Source organism: Erythranthe guttata, chromosome 8 (genome assembly GCF_056151865.1).
Source record: "Erythranthe guttata isolate IM_541 chromosome 8, IM_541, whole genome shotgun sequence".
NCBI lineage: Eukaryota > Viridiplantae > Streptophyta > Magnoliopsida > Lamiales > Phrymaceae > Erythranthe > Erythranthe guttata.
The window spans coordinates 22,604,431-22,628,325 of record NC_142540.1 but is presented as its reverse complement, the minus strand read 5'-3'; the positions used below and the strand labels follow the sequence as shown (position 1 = coordinate 22,628,325).

General features: G+C 36.1%; 2 protein-coding genes across 3 annotated transcripts; one reads left to right on the top strand and one right to left on the bottom strand.

Moving 5' to 3' along the window:
• Positions 1-14,908: 14,908 nt before the first annotated feature.
• LOC105965085 (L10-interacting MYB domain-containing protein) lies at positions 14,909-16,967 on the top strand. The gene is made up of 3 exons (XM_012989599.2): positions 14,909-15,003; positions 15,441-15,803; positions 16,332-16,967. The coding sequence occupies exons 2-3, from the start codon at positions 15,441-15,443 to the stop codon at positions 16,827-16,829; spliced, it is 861 nt and encodes a 286-aa protein (XP_012845053.2). The 5' UTR covers positions 14,909-15,003; the 3' UTR covers positions 16,830-16,967.
• A 3,086-nt stretch (positions 16,968-20,053) lies between these two features.
• On the bottom strand, positions 20,054-23,895 carry LOC105965084 (pyridoxal-phosphate-dependent serine hydroxymethyltransferase, putative (DUF632)). 2 transcript variants are annotated; one of them, XM_012989597.2, is made up of 5 exons: positions 23,790-23,895; positions 22,544-23,618; positions 22,246-22,454; positions 21,715-21,938; positions 20,054-21,171 (listed from the first exon to the last, which is right to left on the bottom strand). In XM_012989597.2, exons 2-5 carry the CDS (start codon positions 23,265-23,267, stop codon positions 20,370-20,372), a joined length of 1,959 nt encoding a protein of 652 aa, XP_012845051.2. In that variant the 5' UTR covers positions 23,268-23,618; positions 23,790-23,895; the 3' UTR covers positions 20,054-20,369. The 2 variants fall into 2 exon arrangements, with proteins under 2 accessions (XP_012845051.2, XP_012845052.2); XM_012989598.2 differs by having other exon boundaries at positions 22,246-22,451.

Sequence of the window (23,895 nt, the reverse complement as noted above, 5' to 3'; positions counted from 1 at the left end):
TTATTATTATTTTTATTTCTATTTATATGATTTTGTGGCCCTACTTTAATTTTTTATTTTAACTTTTTTAATATGATGGTCCTAGGGGTGAAAATTGGAACGGAATTTTCGATTTTCGCCGATTCCGATTCAAATATATTCGATGTTGGGACGAACTTTTGTAATCCGATTTCCGAATTTTCTGAAAAAAAGTCGGATCGAAATTGGAATTTGATATAAATCTTCGGAAGTTCCCACCTCTGATTCGAAAATATTCCGAACAATTTCAATTTTTTTATATATTTAAAAATTATGCTATGCATATTGAATACATACCTACTCAGGCGTATAATTTTTTTATATTGGGCTGACATTTTCTTAACTACATTCCTTTTGTTAACTACATTGACCTCATGGACCTAACATGACCATCACTTCGGTTGGAATTGGAACCGGAAGCGGAACCGTATCGAGTTCAACGATTTTAGAACCGAATCGGAACCAAAACCGAGAAAATTGGTTTGGTTTGGTTCCGGTTCCCCATTTCTGGAACCCAGAACCGACAGTTAGAACTGCGGTTCTAATCGTTCGAACCGGTTTTTCATTTTTTTTTAAATCAAATTATTTAAAGTTTAGCTTTAAACTTTAAAATTAAAAATTAAGTGCAAACCATTTCAATTTATTTCCTTTTCTTTGTTTAATTTTTAAAACTAAAACTAATACCTTCAAAGTTTTTAAAAGTAAAAAATATTGTTTTATGGTCTTTGAAGTACTTTCCAAAAAAAAATATTTAAAGTTTAACTTGAAACTTTAAAATTTAAAAATTAAGTGCAAGCCCTTTCAATTTTTTTCCTTTTCCCTTTTTAATTTTTAAAACTAAAACTAATTTCAAATTTTTAAAAGTAAAATATATTTTTCTGAAGTACTTCCAAAAAAAACTTTAATATTTTTGTAAGTCTTCGAAGTATTCTTTCCACTTTTCTTTTTCTTGTTTCTAAATTAACTATTTTTTAAGTATATTTTTAAGTTACATATTAAAAAAATTAAATTATTTAATGTTAAACTCTAAACTTTAAAATTTAAAAATTAAGTGCAAGCTCTTTTAATTTTTAATTTATTTCCTTTTTCTTTTTCTTTTTTAATTTTTAAAACTAAAACTAATTCCTTCAATTTGTTTAAAACTGTATTTTTTTTAAGTATTTTAAAAAAAACAATTTAAGTCTTTGAAGTATTCTTTCAACTGTTTTTAAGATTAACTATATATTTTAAGTTATATATATATATATATATATATATATAATTGTAAACCACAAATTTTCGAATCTGTAAAACATAAATACAAGACAGGAAAAATATAGGAAACAAATAAATTTATTATCAAAGGAAAGCGGATTACAATCTCCGTGAATTCCCCTCTCATTCCTATTCTAGATTTGATTCAAGAGCTTAAAAGCTTTTATTCTTGAATCGAATGAATGATTTCCTATCACGAACACCTCGAATTCAAATATGTTATGAATTCGTGGCGGAGACTCGAGACGTGAGCTTGAGAGCTCGATATGTGTCTGTGTGAGTCTCATTTTTACATGCATAGAATGCCTTCTTTTATAGAAGCAAGCTAGGGTTTCTTAGCACAAGTTAGGGTTTCATGATTTACAGCATGACCTGGACATTTTAAAACCCAAATATATCATGGACTTTAATTTGAGACCTAATTAATAACTAAAATAAATTGATTATTAATCAGTAATTTATCTCAAAATTTCGATGTCTACAATAATATAAAGTCAAAACCGACCGGTTCTAATCGGGAACCGTAAAGAACTGAACCTCAAGGAAGTGGAAATATTCGATTCGGTTCCGGTTCCTCCAAAACCGGAGCTGGAACTGGCTGCTTGGAACCGGAACCAGAACTAAATCGAACTATGGTCATGTCTATAAACCAACAAAAGAAGAGGGGCAATACAGAAACCCTTCCATTTATTTTCTCTTTCTTGCGCCATCGCTCAAATTTTCCTTTTCCCTTCAACGCTCAGCCGCTCTACCTGCGAAGCCGTCTCTCGTGCACTTTTCTTTTTATTGTTTTTGTTGGGTTATTTTAATAAAAACAATATATTTTATTATAAATTATAATAATGACTTTGACCACTTTTATGAGGGTCATTAGACCACTATTTTGAAACCTTCAAAGTCATTATTTTCCTACATAAAATACCATAATTTCTATATTAAATTGAGGTTTTATGGGGGTTATATTATATATTATATAAAGGGGATATTGTGGCTTTACATGGAGAGGAGTGAAGAGAAAAACAAACACTTTTCATCTATACTATATACATATACTTTGAGCTTTTGTTGTGTGTCGGGTGTAAGCTTCTGCTTCACTTGAACGTGCAATTTCGGTGAAGTTACAGCGGAGAGATAGGCTAGGCTGTTGTATCCCATAGGCGACACAATCGGAACCTTTTTGCACCTCATTAGAGAAGGGGTCGTGAAATTCGTCTTAAGAGAGCGACCTAGTCCGCGCCTCACCTTGCCTATTTCCATATTATCGTGGTTTTTTTATTGCAGCAACTTGTTACCTATAAAATTAGAGAACAAATGGAGTCCAAGCCTCATCCACAAGTTTCGTGATCAATCGTCGAAGTGCAGCCGTGGTTCCAACAATTAAAAGGTGTTTCTTTTTCTCTAATCGATTATTCTTCATCGTAATCTCGTACGGTATTTCTGGTTTCTTTCAATCAACCAGAAAATTTAAACATTCTTGTTTCTTTCAATCAACCACAAGATCTAAACAATCTCGACTTAATATATTGGAGATTTTTCCTCAGTAATCTTGCTTCGATTTTTTAAAACTCATATCTTGTTTTTTTGTGCAATTGAGGGGTCTCGATTCTTGTGATTCCGGCGTCGTGTTTATTGGAAGATGCTTCCAAATATTTAGGGTTTTCTTCCAAAAAATTATGAAATATTCCAAAATATTAAAACAATAATAATAATAAAAAAAACCAATTAATTTCGAAAAATTCCGATTTTCCGACCGAAAAAATCGAAATCAGAATCAGTTCTTCAATTTTGAAAAAATCGGAATCTGAACCAGAACCTATATTTGATTTCCGAAAAAAATTCGAAATTTTCCAAAGGGTCATATCCGATCCGATCTCTACCCCTAGTCCAACATTTTTTTTCGATAATGATGGCTATTTGCAATACCAGTTTTTACTAAGTATAAGACCACCCACATGAAAATACCATTTTTCCCCTTAATGAAATACAAGACCACGGAAAACTCAAACTAAAAAACCAACAAACCCATGCACATGCCCATCTCCTCCTTCACAATTCACAAACTTCATCTTCTTTTTCTCAACCCCCACAAGCCAATCTTCTCCTTCACAACTCACAATCTTCACAAACTCTTCTCCGACTTAACCAAGACCAATTTTAATTAAGATCTCTTTCCCCACTTTGGATAATTGTTTCTCTCCCCATCCTTTAATTCTATAATCTGTCTCTATGATAGCCAACAATCTCCTTCCGACTCCTCCCCATTGTAGCTGACATTCCCATATATTTTTCATGGAGATCAACTACCTTGAAATCAATAATTTGGTGAATCTATTGTTTGTCTGATGTACGTGTTGCTGGACTATAAACATCATAGTCGAGTTGTCCAATTCATCTCTTGGGCAGAGATACTCTACCGTACATAAAAGCGCATTATCCTCGGCTGCCCGGGTGAAGATGAATGTGTCATCGTTGAAACAAAGAGATGAGATAACATGAGTTGTTGCCGTTGGGGCCACTCAAACCCCCTCAAATTGAAGATGTCCCACAGCCTTCGAAATCATGGCTATGAGCGCTTCTGAACAACAGCTAAATAAATAAAGGTGAAGTTAAAGGCTTGAGGAAGTAATGATAATTAAGTAAATTAAGAATACAAGAAATCACATTAGCTCCCAAAATGTGCCAATACTTTATATATAAAAAAAATAAGGAAGGCCATCACTATTTGATATAATTCGAATAATCTCATCGGCACTAGATAGGCGGGCTAGGATCCGACGAGCTTCATTGGTAGCCCTTGCCTCGGTGTCTTCCAGTACCTCATCTATCTCTTCTTTATTAGGGTTCATAGATTTAAAGATGTGCTCAAAGTACTCAGCAATCACCCTCTCAATACCCCCATATTTTTCCTTTAATATACCTGTAGCATGTCTAATTCTCGTAACCCGATTCACGCAATTTATTCAACCAGGTTTTGTGTTTCAATCCAACAACTCTTCATTATAAATAAAAGCCTTTACTTTTTTAATTCAACAAATTTTATAGATAAATTTTATTGTCCGTGTCTAACATCCATCAATTTATGTTTGGCTATTATATTTTATTAATAATTAATTATGATATTTAAAATAAGATGGGAATGTTGGAACAAATCCCACAATTTGTGCCGTGATATGCATATATTAATTGCTGTATATATGCCCTGTAAGTAACCTTTATTATAGCATAGAATATTGTGGTCAATATCCTTCCTAGAATAGATTCTCGTATGTATCTATATATTGATCTTTGTGATCACAAAATAAATATACAGAAATCCATTCTTATTATTCTTATTATTCTTATCATAGTATCAGACTACAGAACGATCCTTTCTTCTCCACCATCTTCAACAAATCCATTTATTTACACCCACCATTAATGAAAGCTTCCAACTTTATTCTTTTCTTTTTATTCCATATTAATCCATAGTTATTTGTCTTATCTCATCAATTCCTCATATAATAATATATTCATCATGACTGATGCTCAATCTAAAGAGAAACCAAAAGAAAACCTTGACCCCTCAAGTTATTATTATTTTCATCACTCCGATAATTCATCACTCTCACTTTCATCACAATTATTAAATGGAGAAAACTGGGCCACATGGAGCAAATCAGTCGAGATTGCTCTTTCTGTTTGTAACAAATTAGGTTTCATTGATGGCAGATTCAAGAAGCCTTCCAAAGCTACACATCCTGAAGAATATCACCTATGGGAGCGAGCAAATCATATGTTGATTTCATGGCTCTCCCATTCTGTTTCATCGGATCTTATTCCGAATGTTCTCTTTGCTCCTACTGCACAACATGTTTGGGAGGATTTTCGCGCTCAATTCTCCCAAGGCAATCTGCCCCGGATTTTCGAGATCAAACAATCTATTGCCTCACACGTTCAAGGGACCATGTCAGTCGCAAACTATTTTACAAAATTGCGTGGGTATTGGGACCAACTCGATTCATATCGTCCTCCTTGCTCATGTGATTGTTGCAAATGTGACGAAAGGAAGATCAGAGATGCGTATCATAATGAGGATCGACTCATGCAATTCCTTATGGGACTCAATGACTCGTACAAGAACGTTCGTGGTCAAATATTACTCTTGAAGCCGGTACCTGACATTCGAGAGGCATATAACATGGTCACTCAAGAGGAGAAACAACAAGAGGTCGGCAATGGTGCTGCCAATGAATTATTTTCTGTAGCAGCAGCTATGCGCACATCCAAAGTGCATACAAAGTCTTTCGGTAATTCTTCTTCCAAGCCTGAAGATCATTTTTGTCACTACTGTAAAAAAGATGGTCATAATATAAGCACATGTCACAAACTTCACGGATTTCCTCTTGGCCATCCGAGACATGATCCCAATTTCAAATCAAGATATGATCCTCAATACAAATCAAAGCATACTAAGCCATCTGGCAATCCTGTTTTTGGACTAAAGCATGCTGCTGCACACGCTACCACCACTTCTATGGCTACGAACGACATGGGTAATCAGCAAAATCAAACTGGTGTTCCACCTTCTCTCAACCCCGACGTACAAGCCATCTTTTCGGGATTCTCTAAGGAACAAATTCAGCAATTGACCACTGCCATGGCTTCTATGTCTCAGAGTAAGAGTGATATTTATGCAAATGCAGCAGGTCTTTATAGTTATCCCTCTATTAATTCTGTTTCGTCGAATTGTTGGATTTTAGATAGTGGGGCTACGGATCACATCACCTTTGATTCTTCATTACTCGTTCACAAACACACACCAAACACACCTCATGTTAATTTACCCACCGGCTCTACTGCCTCTATTCATTCTACCGGCACAATTTACTTCAATAAAGATATTTCTCTAAAGGATGTTCTCCACGTGCCTTCTTTTCAATTAAATCTGATATCCGTCAGTAAAATCACTAAGACCTTGAATTGTTGTGTAATTCTTTTTCCAAATTATTGTATTTTGCAGGACTTGGCTACGGGGAAGATGATTGGTTGGGGTAAGCAAAGTGGAGGTCTATACTTCATGTCACCAGGTCCCGATGCGCCCCTCGTACATCATACCCACACCAACAAGCATACATGGCACCACCGTCTTGGCCATCCATCTCCTGCATGCCTCCGTCTAGTATCTAAGTCCATTTCTTCATTTGATGAACCTTTTAATGATATTTGTGATATTTGTCATCTTGCTAAACAAACTCGTTTTCCTTTTCCGTCTAGTCAAATTTCTTCGAGTTTGCCATTTCAAATAATTCATTGTGATATTTGGGGTCCCCATAAATGTCCCACACATTCAGGGTTTCGTTATTTCTTAACAATTGTTGATGATTTTACTCGTTGCACATGGGCATTTCTTATGAAAACCAAATCCGATGCTTCCATTTTGCTCAAGGCTTTTTTTACTTTTATTCAAAATCAGTTTAACTCACACGTAAAAATATTTCGGAGTGATAATGGTAAGGAATTCACTTCCTTAAGCAATTTTTTTTATCACAAATGGAATTGAATTTCAACGATCTTGTGTTTACACTCCACAACAAAATGGGGTTGTCGAACGCAAGCATCGTCATATTTTACAAGTAGCCCGAGCTCTCATTTTTCAATCTAATTTGCCATTTACTTTTTGGGGAGAATGTGTGCAAACCGCTGTTTATTTAATTAATCGTTTGCCAACACCTCTTCTCTCTAATCTTACTCCATTTGAACGGTTATATGGTCGTTCTCCGTCATACGACCATCTTCGTGTGTTTGGATGCCTATGTTATGCAACTATAGTCCAATCTAAATCCAAGTTTGAACCACGTGCTAGTCGTTGCGTTTTTGTCGGATATCCTACTGGTCAAAAAGGTTACAAATTATTCGATTTATCCACTAATAATTTTTTTACTAGTCGGGACGTCAAATTTTATGTAAATACCTTTCCTTTTCAACCAAATAATCCACCATTACCTAACCCGAGTCCTCCCCATATCTATCCTCTAAACACCATCTCATCTACCACTGAACCTCATTCCGTTGACGAACCACAAGTGGTAACAGACCTTTCAGGCGCAGAACAATCCATATCCATGGATGTTGAGCTACCCCAATCTTCCACCATTCCATCAACCCAAGCTGAGCCACTTGATCCACCACCTGCACCCATAACCCGCCACTCTGATCGAACGCGCATACGACCGACCTGGCATGCAGATTATTCTATGAACTTTAGCTCAAACTACTTCCAACCAATTATCATCTCCGTTGTCTGATCTTCATCGAGGTACAAAACATCCCCTCTCTCAATCTTTGTCTTATTCACGCATTTCTCCTTCACATTTTTCTTTCCTTGCAAGCATATCTAGCCACCGTGAGCCCACTAACTATTCTCAAGCAATTCTCGATCCAAAATGGAGAGATGCTATGCAGTCTGAACTTGATGCACTCATTCATAATAATACATGGCAGCTTGTTCCTTTACCTCATGGACATCGGCCGATTGGTTGTAGATGGATCTACAAAATCAAATACAATTCGGATGGATCAATCGAACGATACAAGGCTCGTCTTGTTGCTAAGGGTTATACTCAAATTGAAGGGGTAGACTATTTGGAAACATTTTCCCCTACTGCTAAACTCACACTACTATGCGGTGCCTCCTAGTTGTTGCTTCTTCTCGAAATTGGTTCCTCCATCAAATGGATGTCCAAAATGCGTTCCTTCACGGCGATCTCGATGAAGAAGTTTATATGGACGTTCCCCTTGGACTTCGCCGACAGGGGGAGAATATTGTATGTCGGCTCAATAAACCCATCTACCGTTTAAAACAGGCTTTACGTAATTGGTTTGCCAAATTCTCTTATGCCATTCAAAAGGCCGGATTTGATCAATCAGAAGCTGATTATTCCTTATTCACAAAATCAGAAGGGAACTCATTTACCGCAGTTCTTATTTACGTGGACGACATCATTGTCACCGGAAATAATGAGCAAGTCATTAAGTCTCTCAAGGACTTTCTCCATCGACAATTTCGCATCAAAGATCTTGGTGACTTAAAATATTTCCTAGGAATTGAAGTTTCTCGATCTCATAAAGGAATATTCATTTCTCAAAGGAAATACGCATTAGATGTTTTAAAGGATGTTGGTTTACTAGGATCTCGTCCCCATTCATTTCCGATGGAGGAACATTTGAAGTTAAACTCGGACGAGGGTGATTTACTACATGATCCTACAAAATACCGTAGGCTTGTTGGAAAATTGATTTATCTTATGGTGACGAGGCCTGATATATTGTATTCCGTACAAATTCTAAGTCAATTTATGCAAAGCCCTCGAAAGCCACATTGGGAAGCTGCCCTAAGGATATTGAGATTTCTTAAAGGGAATCCTGGTCAAGGGCTACTCTTTTCATCATCCAATGATCTTACATTAAAAGCCTATTGCGATTCGGATTGGGCAGGGTGTACGATGACTTGACGATCTGTTTCGGGGTATTGTATTTTTTTAGGAAACTCTTTGATTTCATGGAAGTCAAAGAAACAGACAAGTGTGGCACGTTCATCCGCAGAAGCAGAATATCGGGCAATGGCAACGACGTGCTTGGAAATTGCATGGATACGATATATCTTGCAAGACCTGAAGATCATACAAAATCAGCCAGCTACCTTATTTTGTGACAATCAAGCAGCTCTCCACATCGCCAGAAATCCTGTCTTCCACGAACGAACTAAACATATAGAAATCGATTGTCACATTGTTCGAGAAAAACTACGAACTGGCGTCATCTCCACATCCTATGTACCATCACGTTCTCAACTCGCAGATATCTTTACTAAGCCTTTAGGAAGTGAGCAATTCCGCTTCTTAAGAGACAAGTTGGGACTTCATGATATTCACTCGCCAACTTGAGGGGGAGTGTTGGAACAAATCCCACGATTTGTGCCGTGATATGCATATATTAATTGCTGTATATATGCCCTGTAATTAACCTTGATTATAGAATAGAATATTGTGGTCAATATCCTTCCTCGAATAGATTCTCGTATGTATCTATATATTGATCTTTGTGATCACAAAATAAATATACAGAAATCCATTCTTATTATTCTTATTATTCTTATCAGGGAATAAGTAAAATCATATTATTTTTTTCTTTAGCCAAATTTATATTTCCACCCTTCAACAATTACGACGTCTCTCTCTCTCTCTCTCTCTCTCTCTCTCTCTCTCTCTCTCTCTCTCTCTCTCTCTCTCTCTCTCTCTCTCTCTCTCTCTCTCTCTCTCTCTCTCTCTCTCTCTCTCGGGAAATGAAAAACAAAATGTATGAAAAAATCGAGTTCTATGAGAGGGTTTTGAGTAATTGAGTTTATGTTCAAGAATTGAGAGGTTAAAGAAAAGAAAGTTCCCAAAATATTATTCAAGAAAATAGGGTTGCGAGAAGAGTTTATTAATGGAGTTTGGTCATTCCGAATGTACCGTAAGAAACTTCGTAAAGTCAGCTGTGTGGTGGCAATTTACAACGGAGGTCGCCGGTGGTAGACAAAAAATGGTGAAAAAGGCAAGTTCCCACCTACAATTCATATTTAAGTTTTTGGCTCTTCAAAGAATTAATTGCACAAAGGTCTTAAACGTGGAGTATCGATGATCTCAAACTACCATTAGAACCTTTAAAAGTTAACCTTATATTTGTGGTGGTGCTCGACAATCGTTTTTAAAATGGCACGTTCATTTCCGCCTTGAAAACATAGCCGCCATAATAAAGCGAACACTTCAATCTTTAATCTTAAGCATTCCTGGCAGTTGATGGAATCCCACAGTTCATTTATGTATTTCATCGTTAGTGTACTTTCGTCGTCTATTTGGCAACAATGGAATTGCCTAAATTGAGCTTGAGTTGAGCACATACTTGAATTTCCATATTAAGTATGTATGCTGAGAAAAGCTTCGTTTGAATCAGGCCAATGGTAAAATTATATTTATTAACCACATTCTATTATTATTAACAAGTATTTTATGCACAACCATTGGTATATTCTGTTATCCCGTTTTAATGGATGTTGAGATCCGACTTGTTATTATAGCATGAATAAGTTGCTTTCCACACAAATTTCTGACTGTTCCTAGTTCCAATCTGCATCTCCTATATAAAGCATGGGCTAAATATACATATTTTAAGGAAAAAATCGTGTGCTAAGTATACAATTTTTTGTGATTTTCGTTGATGATTCAAAAACAAGTGAAACAAATTTAAAATGAATTGTTCTGAACTACTTATGGATAAACATACTCTATACACTCAAATACTATTAGAGTGTTAGTAAATATTGAAGAAATATTTGAACATTTCAACGATTTATAGGAAAAAGCGTGTTAGTATACAGTTCTAATTTATCATTTTGCTTGATGATTCAAAAATTGGTCAAACAATTTCTGGATGAATTATATCATAACTAATGGATAATACATTTGCGTGTAAACATATATTAATTTTTTTTTTAATATTTTAAAGATTTCTAGGTAAAAAACGTGTGCTATATAGTATACAATTCTTTTATGATTTTACTTGACAATCCGAAAACTAGTGAAATAATTTCTAGATAAACTTTTTCTTCACTACTAATAGATAAACATCTTCTATACTTTATATTTGTATGTTAAAAAGTATTAGAAAAAATGTTGGAACATTTCAGCATGTTTTAGAAAACACTTCGCGGATGCCAAATTATATCTAGAATCAAACTTGGAGTACAAAACATTGATTGCCAAGGCCCTGATATATCAGTCTGGTAATGGAAGTTATTTGAAACTTGCATCAACCAAGATTGGTTGCAAAGAGGTGGAGAGAATGGCCACTTCAGCTAAAGCTTCAATAAGCGAAAATGATAGATCTATGGAAAAGTTGAGCTTGCCAGTGTTTCTTGTTACGGTCCCCGATCGCACCGAGAAAGACAAGTTTTGTTCACTGAATGAACCACATTATTGGAGGATAGACAAGAACGAGGATGGACAAGAACGGTCAAAGGAGCAAGAGTCAAACCATTGCAATCTCATGAGGAAAGAGTTGATGATGCTTATTATTGGCTTAAGTCCAGTAGCGCATGAGAAGACACTTTATGTTGTACCTCAACCTCAATGGCTTAGAGAAGCTTGTGATCCAAAATCATATGACCTATTAGCTAAGTTGGTGATCGCGGTATTGAAGTCAATCCTACTAAAATAGATGCTATTCAAAAGATGCCCGCACCCGTAAACTTGAAAGGGTTGAGAAGTTAACAATGAAATCTTGCATTCATAAGGAGGTTTATAACAAATCTCGCTGGAATATGTCAACCATTCAATCACCTTATGAAGAAAGATGCGCCTTTCGAGTGGGATGAAGGACGTCAAAATGCTTTTAAAAGTATACAGAAGTACTTACTGAATTTTCCCATCTTAGGATCTCCTACACCCGAAGAGCCACTTATATTATACATAGCGGCTCAAGATAGGTCCGTTGGTGCTTTCTTCTGCTTAGTCTCCTAGCTTTCTTTCCCATTACGTTCAATTTCTTGAGTAACTCTTTCTTAGTAGGCTGTCTATCCACAAAACTATCATCATCTGATGAGCCTTCAATATCATCCAGTTCCTCATTTCGAGCATTTGACTCCACATCATCCTCAAAAGACTCCTCAGCCTCAATGTAGTCATCATCGGCCGCTATATTTTCTCCAAATTAATCCTCACTCTTTGTATTTTCTTACTCATCATCAGCACTTGTATTTTCTTGCTCACTAGCCCTTGCACTTTCTTGAACTTCATCAGCTTCAATACTTACTTCACCATTCTGCTCATATAGTACTTCAGGATAAATGATATTTCCATCAATTGCAAGCAATGGCGCTATCCCAAATTCTTCAGTGTGCAATGTAAGATAATTCAACCCTTCATGTACATTCACCATAAATGAAATACCAATGTCACTATCATAACGTTTTAGGTACATTCGAGTGTTTCCTCATGGTACAAGAAGTAGAACCTTACATTCAGCTTTCTACCCCCAAAGTAATGCTAAATCTGGTACAACATATCCATGTTCATGTAGTCTAAACGTACTCTATCAACCTCACTGCTTCTTCCTCCAATATATCTCTATATTGGTTCATGTACAAATGTTCGATCTAACCAAACAACAACTTTTCAAAGTTGTCCATCTGCATTTAAAAAACAAACAAAATGAAATATGTTAAACAAATGTTCAAACTCTTCGACAATCAGAAACCCTAACAAACCACACTAAAAATATCCTAAAGAAACCCTAAAGTAATTTTAAATATAACATTACCCACGTGCTCCCTCAATTTACAGACAACATATGCCTTAAAAATAATAAAATTGGAAAAATGGACCACATACACAAGAAATTTATTTTCCCACTTCTCGTTTTTGTTAACTTATGTGGACTTTTTTCGTACTTTATGCATCTTCTTGGAATATTTGAGTTGTAAGGTATATCTTTCAATTTATTTTTTGGGGATTTGCGGGTTGTGGTCTATTTTCTCTATTTTATTCTTTGTAGGGTATGTACGAAAAAAGTCCACATAAGTTAACAAAAACGAGAAGTGGGAAAATAAATTTCAATTTACCTCGTAAAAAATCAGTAATTGCAGAAATTACTTCAACGGGCTTCTAGCTGTCACCCTTTTCCATTCATCTTCTTCGTATATATATATATATATATATATATATATATATATATATATATATATATATATATATATATATATATATATATATATATATATAATTTTTTTCTGTAGGGGCGGAGGCCCCCCAAGGCATACCTTGGGTCCGCTCCTGTATATGCATAAATGGGTACGTACCTATGTGGTGTTTCACGACACAACACTGGTGGTTTTTGTAGGTTTATTTCAGGATTCATACGACAAAATAGGGATTTGCAGACAAAATGGATTTTTAAGGTTTCAGGTTATAAAAATTTGGGGTGGGTCGCGATTTGGGGGGAAGAGCATTTTTGGGAGTTCAATATATCTTCATTTATTGACATCATTTCACGTCAATCAATGGGTTTTATTTCGATAGGGGGCAACGAGCTGAACAAAACCCACCACAGTAGATGTTGGAACCACGGGTGCACTTTGACGAACGATCACGAAATTGACGGATTGAAACTTCTACTCTATTTGCTCTTTCTTTTCATAGTTGATAATTAGCTGCAACAATATACTTACTATACTGCAGATAAAACAAGGTGAGGCGCGGACTAGGTCGCTCTCTTAAGACGAAATTCACGTCCCCTTCTCTAATGAGGTGCATAAAGGTTCCGATCGTGTCGCGTACGGGATACAACAACCCGCTATCTCTCCGCTGTAACTTCAATGAAACTGCACGTTCAAGTAAAGCAGAAGCTTACATCCGATACACAACAAATGCTCAACATATGTGTATAATAAAGAGGATATATAATCTTTAGAAATATAATTTTCTTTCTCTACTCTCATACCTTTACAAAGCTACAAAAGCCCTTTTATATAGTAAATAATATGACCACCATAAAACCTCTATTTAATATAGAATTAAAGGAAAATATGGAGGTTTTATGAGACAAAATAAAGTATTTATAGCTTTCAAAATATTTCTCTAAGTGACCTCATAAATTGGTCAAAAAAAATTTAATAAAATATTATTTTTATAAAAAAATCCCAACAGTAGACATGGCCACGGGCCCCCGCCCTGGACCCAGACCGGGACCCGAGTTTGCATGGATCGGTTTCGAGTCTTGTTTTTGTGGACCCGAAACCCGACGGGTCGACCCGAGGACCCGGACCCGAGACCCGACCGCCCGAATTTAATATGAAATATAACAAAAAATGCATATGGTTTGAGGCTTGAACTTGGATTTCCCGAGTGGTTTAGTAGAGTGTTAACCATTCGTACAAAACAACTCATTATACTAATCCTAACTATAAACATATAAATATAAATAAAACTGTAAAATGATTATAATAATTATAAACTTGTGTTTAATAAATTATTAATTCTCATATTCACTATTATTAATATTAAAAATCTCCACTAATAACAAATGCATATATATTTAACTTTGAAAAATATAAAAAATTACGGTTCTACCCGTGTAATTTAAAATAAAGATTGAATTTTGAATTTTGAAAATTTGAAAAATCTCTCAATTGTTATTTTCATTTATAAATACCCATAATCCAATCTTCACAACCTTCATTTTATTTAGTTTATGTCTCAAGGTCTTATCTATTTAGTTTATGTCTCAAGGTCTTATCGTTTCATTTTTTCTAAAATTGTTTAGTGTTTAAATTTAACTTTTTTTTTTTTTTTTAAATTTTGAATTTAAAGTTAATCTCAAGTTTTTTCAAGTTTCAATTTACTTTTTTTTTTTTGTTCTTTCTTGTAGTTATTTGGAAATAAAAAAAAAACAAAAAAAAAATGAAATGCCTGTTCGGACCCGAACACGAGTTGGACCCGGGTGGACCCGCCCCCGACCCGACCCGACCCATGGCCATATGTCCACACCACAAGGAGGTTTATGCCAAATGTTTCTAACATAGGGGCTTTTACAGAAATTAGACATTTCATGGGGGCGTGTGTGCAATTAACTCAAAACGAATACTAGAAAAACCCCAGTCCGGAGAGACGAAAACACTCAAATCTCCGTTGCTTCATGAGAATCTCCCCTTGACCAAAGGTAAGAAACTTCTCAATTTCAATTTCAATTTCACGCTATGTGACGAAAAATGCTGTGATTTTGTATCAGGCTTGTGCCTTTTTCTTCCGATTCCTCTTATTTCTGTAATTGAATTTCGGTTTTGTCGGAAAATTAATTTTGAGTTTCTTAAATCAGCAATAAGTTGGATTGAATCCTCTATAGCAAAATTAATCAATTTAATTTCGTGAAAAAAGGGTATTTTTCTTCCTAATTTTAGTTGCTGTTAAAGCTTAATTTTTTCAGCAAGCTGAATGATAGGTTGACCTAAACTGTTCCTTTTATGCTTTTATAAGGGAAAATTCTTGAATTTTTGCAAAGTACTATTGGGCTTGTTTATTTATTTATTTAATTATTTTATTTTTCTTTTCTTATTGTCATTGTTTTATGGTTGGTTTATATGGTGAGTGTGACGATAGATGGGCAGTCGAACGACTCGATCGAGGAAAGGTGAAACGGAGCAGCAAGTGGAAAATCAATCACGCGCCAAGTGGACGGTGTCGTTAACTAAGACGCTTGTGGATTTGATGGTTGAAGAGATTCACAAGGGGAATAAATCGAACAAATCTTTTAGCAAGAAAGGGTGGAAATTCATTTGCGACAACTTCCGCATTCAAACGGGTTACTGGTGGGATAGTGAGCAGTTGAAGAGCCGTTACATTGCCTTACGGAAGCAGTACGTTTGTGTCGCTGTGCTGTTAGATAATCCCGATTTCAAGTGGGATGACGCAACTTGTGAAATCTCTGCCGTGGATGAAGCCGCATGGGAAAGATATATCAAGGTATATATATAATATATATATTTGATTAATATCTATTTTCTGATATTGTGGATATGTTACGAGCATGGTAGTCAAAATCGGGATTTTAAGTAAAATCGGAAGGGAAAATGGTCGGGGTTTTTTACTTGGGCTTCGCTTTTCTTGGAGAAGGAAGCAATCGGGTTTTAGCCCAACAAAGGGAATCCTAGCCTAATTTTGATCCAAATGCAAAAAAAAAAATCCTAGTAAAATCGTAGATTTTAAGCAATTATTAAATCCAATGAGTTTTAGGCTTATGATCGGGGTTTTAATATAGTAGAACCTCGATAAATTAATACTAACCTTGATAAATTAATAGTTTCTCTCGGTCCCGACTCGGTGAAAATGTGTTAAAGTATTAACTCGATAATTTAATAATTCGCTAAATTAATAGAAGTTCCCTAGTCTCGACCGTAGTAATTTATAGAGGTTTAACTGTATGTATGTGTGAGTGAATTTTTCAGTAAATTGAACAAAAAAAAAAACCTAATAAAAAAAGATGGTGAACAGGACCATCCGGATGCTGAGACAGTAAGAAGTATGGGGTGCCCGATATACGAGCAGCTAAGAATAATATTTGGTGAAACGAAAATAAAAGACAACGACGAAGGAATTTCTTCTTCGTTTCCTTGTCCAACGGTAAACGACGTTGTAAAACTTGAGGAGTTTTCACCTTCAGAATCGGACAAGTATAATAATGCCGATTTACCCAGCCGCAAAAGGGGCCGTAAAGGAATTGAAGATGCAATTGCGAGGGGTATAATGGAGATTGCATCTTCTATGAAACTGAGGGCAGAAGCTATAAGCAAGTTCAATAGCGAGTTCTCTATAAGTGATTGTGTTGGTGCGTTGGACGAATTGCAAGGTGTTGACGAACATGTTTACAATGCTGCTTTGGATCTATTCGTTGACCGTAGTGCGAGGGAGACTTTCTTAACTCTAAGTGTCGATAAACGGTTCATCTGGTTGCAAAGGAAGTGTTTATTAGCGGATACTCTTATTATGTAGACTTATCGCAGTTTCTTTGTTGATATCGACTTCTAGGTATTGTTACTTTGTACATAAATCAACCACATTTTTATTTTTATTTTTTTTAGAATAACCAATTGTTATTCTTTTTTTGGAATGAAATTTGTATTTTTTAAATCATGAGGAATTCATTTTCTCCCCCATTTAGATGCTAATGTTTTTGCATATATATTGGAGTAGATTTCATGTGTCTATATTCAATAGTCAACTTTATGGCCCGATGTCAAGACAACATAGCCTGTTGGTAAGCAACTTGCATCTAGGACCATTTGGTCATGGGTTCGAGACAACAGAGGGGAATTGGGGAATATCCTCCTTTGTTAAAAAAAAAAACAAAAAACTTATGGCCCGAGGTGAGGCTTGAAATATTGGAATGGATTTCGGATCTACCCTCAAAGTCGGATAGTCTAATTAGTTTCCGAATATTGCGTCGTGACTGAGTAGGGTATGAAATAGTTTGAGATTTGCGTGAAATACGACTAATCATTGTCTAATTTGATACATTCGGACCGATGATATAAGCTTCGTTGATTTCCATTTTCAAAACCCAGAATGGCTCTTGGATTTACTGGGATTTTGATTAGGCTGAAAAAAATGAACATATGCCGTTTAATGGGTTGAGAATTTAACATGTATTGAAAGGGAAAATTACAGTTTGCATCCCTTAAGTTTGCACCGATTTCACATTTGGTCCCCCATATTCACAAAAAACACATTTGGTCCCTCATGTTTCAATAATTTAATAGTTTTGGTCATTTCCGTTAATTTACCGATAGTCCGTCAATTAAGGATGATAGGCAAACGTTTGGTTCCGTTAGTTTTAACTGAAAATTGACATAATGGACTAAAAATGTCGAATTTTTGAAACATGGAGGATCAAATGTGTTTTTTGTGAACATGAGGGACCAAATGTGAAATCAGTGCAAACTTGAGTCATGAAAACTGTATTTTTCCCTGTATTGAAACAAAACAAGGACAACCTAAAATGTAATCAAATTGCTTATTCTAAAATGAAAAAAGCAAGGACATTTCTTTGAACATAAAGATTTGCATTCTGACATTGGCATAAAGAAAAAATCAACTGACTCGTGATTGTATGTGAATAGATTTATGTGCTAAATACCTATAAGTACATATCGGTAAGTTAATTGAAAGGCTAGATACTTCGATGGGTGGTTATATACGCAGATGCCATTTTGGCGTACATGCATTTTTTTACCATTATCTTTTACCTTTTTACTTTAAGTTTTTACCATTTTACATTTTTTTCTTCCAAATCCTATAATACTTTAAAAACCAAATTTGAACATTCAATTCAAAAAACATTAGATATTCAACATTTTCTGAAATGGATCCAACAAATATAGACACCGAGGTAATGTTTTCATTTTTTATCGAATCTTCAAGTACTCGTGTGATATTACGCGAGTACATGTCATGTGCTCGTGTGATATCACACAAGTACTTGAATTTTTATTTTTTTTCTTGTGGTCGTGTGATTTTGCGCGACCACATGTCATGTGTTCGCGTAAAATCACACGAAGAGACGAATAATTTTTTTATTTTTTTTTCTTTTTTGTTCGTGTTATTTTACGCGAGCACCTTCTCAGTGGTTGTGTGAATATACGCGAGACCTGAGTCGGTGCTCGCGTAAAATCACGCGAGCACTATTTTTTTATTTATTTTTAAATAATATATATTTTGCTTACTTTATTTATTTGAAAACAGTAAGTATACATAAATGTTGATGACGATAAGGAAACATCCGAGTTAAGTATTAGACATAGGTAGATTTGGCGTATTTTTTTTTTTCTTTTTTTATGTTTTTGTATGTTGAACTTTGTTATTGTATTTGGATGTTGAACTTATCTATGGTATTTGGATGTAGAACTTTGATATTGTATTTGGATGTTGAACTTTGTTATTCGGTTTTAAATTTAAATTTTATAACATTAAAAAAAGAAAAATAATAATATTGTATTTGGATGTTGAACAGAGACAGTTTGCTCGCGTGGTGTTCAATGAACCTATACAAGTTTGGCACAAGTTAGAAAACAAATATTACGAACGAATGCTCTATCTAAATTACAAACTAACTTACATCTCGTTCTAACATTTCGTCGAGCAGCTTCCGATAATACTGCAATTTCTGCCTACAACTACAGCGAGAGGTCCACTTTCTGCATTGAGGCTCGAACTCTGTATATGTCGGGGAAACCTCTGGTTGAAAGCATGGAAAATACTCAAATATCCACCTCTGGTTGTACTTTGTCATCGCCGGAGGAATATGCTAAAGGAAGAATTCCGCTTGAGTTTATCCCTAGTTTATTATGGACTTGTATATATATATATATATATATATATATATATATATATATATATATATATATATATATATATATATATATATATATATATATATATATATATATATATATAACAGTGTTCTAAAAATCGGCCGAGGCGGCCGATTAATCGGTTTTTGAGGCGGAGGCGGTCAAAAACCTTTACGATTTTAGTGTAAAGGTTTGAAAAATCGGTTTTTTTGCCTGTGAGGCGGTTTTAGGCGGTCTGAGGCGGTTTGAGGTGGTCCGAGGCGGTCAAACCTTTATGGGGGGTCAAAAGTCGGTGGCAAAAATCAGCCGAAAATCGGTCAAAAACGGTTTTTTTTTTTTTAATAATTCATAATAAAAGTTGGGATTTTAATAAACAAAATATGAGCTTATGTTTTATTTTGTTTATGTTAACTGTTACTGTTAAAGAACTAATGATCTATGTTAGGAATGTTCAAGAATAAATGTAAATTCAAAAAAATTGTTTTTTTATTTATATTTTATAAGAATATTTATGTATTATATGATCTTATTATTATTAAACTTTTATTATTTTATTAAGATATATACATGGTGAAGATACGAGACTATGTTTAAATATCTTTTTATATATGTTTTTAGTATTTATAAATAATATCTAGAAATATATTATATTAAATTTTAAAAACCAATTTATTTCCGATTAATCACCGCCGCACCGATTAATCGTGAGTCGGTCCCTGACCGTCTCCGACCCGATTACCGCTTTTTACATCCTTGATATATATATATATATATATATATATATATATATATATATATATATATATATATATATATATATATGTGCAAGAAATGTAAATCACAAAAAATTCCAAAAGATACATATGATGACCATCAAGCTAACGATTACCCTGATTCTCATAGTAAACATAATCAAAGAAGTGTGCTTCTTCTTCAAGGACAAAAATACAAAGGTAACAACAGTCACAAAAAAAAACTAGAGAGTATCTAAAGCAGAAATCTGATGACCAAACCCTAATCCCCTAAATACTACACCAAACCAGGAGGAATACTTACACACACAAAACCATAATGGTACACCGCATTCCTCGCAAATACCCTAATCGAGCAAGTCCAAAATTCTTCTATACAAAAAAAAAAAAAAAAAAAAATGGACACTCGATAAATAAATACCTATTGAAGTTCAAGGTAATATCATTTTCACGTTGTGAAGATCATCGGTACTTTTGGACTGATTGTGCACCGACTCAAAAGCTTGCGCGCACACATTTGCGAAACCGGTCATCGCTTGAAAAACGTGCGGCAATCCCATCTGCAGATTGTTCATAGTCATAGCCCTCGTCACACTAACCGCTTTTTCGTACTTGGCCTTTTCGTCCTCCGCCTTTGCCCTCAAAGCTTCCACCTTAGCCCTTTTATCTCTAACCGGATCCTTCTTAGTTTCTCCGGAACCTTCCGGAACGAAATACGGCCCGTGCTTATTCTCCAACGATCTCAGCTCCCCCGCCTTCTTGTCAAGATCCTTAAATACCGAATCTGCCCTCCTCTTCTGCTTCTGTTCTTCTGCCTGCTGCATTACAATCGCATGAATCACCGTAAGGAAACTCTTGATTCCTTCGGAGGCGACTTTGTCGGGTGAGTTGTTAATCGCGAGCTGCCATTCTTCGCAGAAGGAGTAAATGGCGGAGTCTTGTTTGGTTTTTCTGATGTTGACTGGATTGTGATTGGTGTTGACCGACGCCACCTGGAAGAGGCTGAGGCGGAGCCAGCCCGTGAGTGATTGGATGTAGTCGCGTTGGGATTTGATGAGCGTGCAGAACGAGAGGTGCCATTGTTGTGCTTCGAGCTCGAGCTGGAGAGTTGCTTGTCGGTGGATCTCAGAAGTGGGGTCCGTTGACGGGAAGAAGTTGAGGTACTTGAGCTGTTGGACTATGTGCGTTTGGACTTGGTGGAATTCGTACATGCTTCTCCACATGCTCATTAGCCTGTCGACAAGAAAAAAATGATGCTTTAGTGGACCGAGGGTGAGTGTACAATTGTGGCATCGCAAAATGTTCAACTTCGTGCAAATAATTAAAAAAAAACAGAGAAAAAAAAAACACGGCTTGAAACATGCCAACAAATTCAACTAACAATGTGAATAATAGTTGTGGACCAAAAATTTTGTGTTCACGGGGGCATATACAAACAAAAAAATCTCTAGGTGGACCAAAAACACTGTAAGCAATTTCTTCGGCAATCCAATCAGTCTGCTTTACGCATACATCGGTGAAATCACGAATGATTTGAAATTGTAGAATATATCTACACAAAGGAAAATGGCATGCATCGATTTCCATTTCTAGTGCCAATACAGATTTGTAAACCGCAGCACGTCTATATATTAATGATATATTATCTCTACTAAAAGGTTGCGTCTTTTGACTCTCGATTAACATTTCTAACTCCTATTTTTAAGGGAATTTCACATGCATAATTTTAGAGCCAAGATCACAAGAATTAACACCAAGGAGAGAGAGAGAACTAACCCTTTGACAAGGCGGAAGAGTTGTGGATAAAGCTCGGATTCCCTCAATTTGATAATCTCGGTCGAAGTCGTCTCTATCGCCTGCACAGCAACCGTCATCTGAGATTCCAACTTCTCGACCTCTTTCTTCGCCTTCTCGGTCTTTATATAATCGGCATTCTTCATCTCTAGCTTCCTCAGTATCCCTGCCTTTTTCTCATGCTCTATTTTCATATACTCTGCATTCTACACGCCAAAAAAAGTGTTGCAAACGTAGTAAAAAAATGGTAGTTTTCGCAAAAAAAAAAACGAGCATATATTATAATATGTATAATAACATAGTTAACGAACAATGTCCGTACATTAAATTTAGGCATAATGGGAATACAATTAAACCTCTATAAATTAATGCAGTCGGGACTAGGAAAATTCTATTAATTTAGCGAATTATTAAATTATCGAGTTAATAATTTAACACGTTTTCACCGAGTCGGGGCCAAGAGAAACTATTATTTAATCGAGGTTATTAATTTATCGAGGTTCTACTGTATACCTTAACCTCCTGGTAGAGTTTTTTCTCCCACGCGTATAACCTCTCGACTGTAGAAGAATGAGTAGCGCTGCCATCGGAAGCCAGACAATTATTATTTCCGATTGGATCTTCGCAGAATTTCCCAAATGCGTTCCATTTTGCACTGCTCGAACCCCATGTCCATAACAACGGAGTCGAACTACTCTTCCCATATCCATAATCCTTTGCTGCTATATATATATATATATACATATATTCAGAAATAGTCGAAAGAAAACGAATTTAGAAGTGATTATTTTTTATGAAGGATTATTATTACCTGAGGATGTTTGGCGATTGAAACTACTACAGATGGGAACTTCTAATAGCATCGAGAGTTCGCCGCCGGCGTTGGCGGCTTTCAAGAAGTAGTCGTCGAGTTCTTTGATTATCTCGACCAGATCTTTGCTCTTGGTGGATACTACTACAGCGAGATCGCTGCTGGCGGTGGTGGCGGTGGTTGTGATGGCAGAAGGCGGGGCGGCCATGCTCTGTGCTCTGGTGGCGGTGGTGGTGGTGGTGGTTGGGGCCACCTCGGAGGCGGTGGTGGTCTCCTCCTCCTCCCACTCCTCCTCGTCTACCGACCGACCGGAAGAAGGCATGAAAGGGTCCCAGAAATCCCAGGTGGATGAAGATGGGACAGGCGGCGGAGGCGGCGGAGGGGGTGGCCGGATGGCGGAGGAGGTGGTGGTGGTGGTGGTGGAGGTGGTTGTCCAGGAAATGGGGCTCATTGGGGGGGGTGGGCGGTTGGGCAAGGAAGGGGGTGGAGAGGGGTTGGGTGGTGGGTTGTGGTGGCGGAGGTGGTGGAGGTGGTGGTGGAGGCTGGTCTCAGCGGTGGCAAACTGGAGAAGGGCGGAGCCGGTGTTGCGGAGAGACCTTAAATACATGCTGTGGGCGGCGGAGAAAGAGTGTCTAGATTTAACAAGCTGCTTCATGTATCTCTTTCTAGCCTTGCATCTTGAAACCATCTCTTCTCTATCTAATCTTGAATACCAACAACCCATCTCTCTCTCTCTCTCTCTCTCTCTCTCTAGATTCTTATGTGTGTGTTAGTGTGTGAGAGAGAAACAAATTAAATCAATGGAACTCTACTTTAATGGGGGGCGGCTCTGGTTATATATTATTATTCATTATTTTGTGTTTTTATATAGTCATGTGTATTATTACCAGGGTGGAATCAGACACAAAAAAGAAGCAGCGAAAAAAGAGAAAGAGAAGGCGCTGGGGTGTAATAGGTACTTTCGCCACCAAATTATGTATGTACTTGAATATATATGTAGAGAGAGAAAGAGATGTAGAGAGAGAGTACAGATTCAAGTCAAAGAGATGGTGCAAATATCAGGCTGAATCTTTACCTGCAAAAAAGGCATTGCTTTTTTTTTCTCAGACTCGTTAGATTTAACAAAAACAAAATCCAAATTAATTCTCCCCAAAAACAAAAAGAAAAAGAAGAGAGAGAGAGAGAGAGAGAGAGAGAGAGAGAACAGTAACTAAGAAATTGAAATTAAAGAGTAGAAGAAGAAGACCTGTATGCAGCGCCATTGAGAAAGGAGAATGGTGGAAGAAGAAGACGAAGCAGAATAAAAATAATAATACTTAATTTGGGTAAAAATACAAAGCAAAATGAAGTTG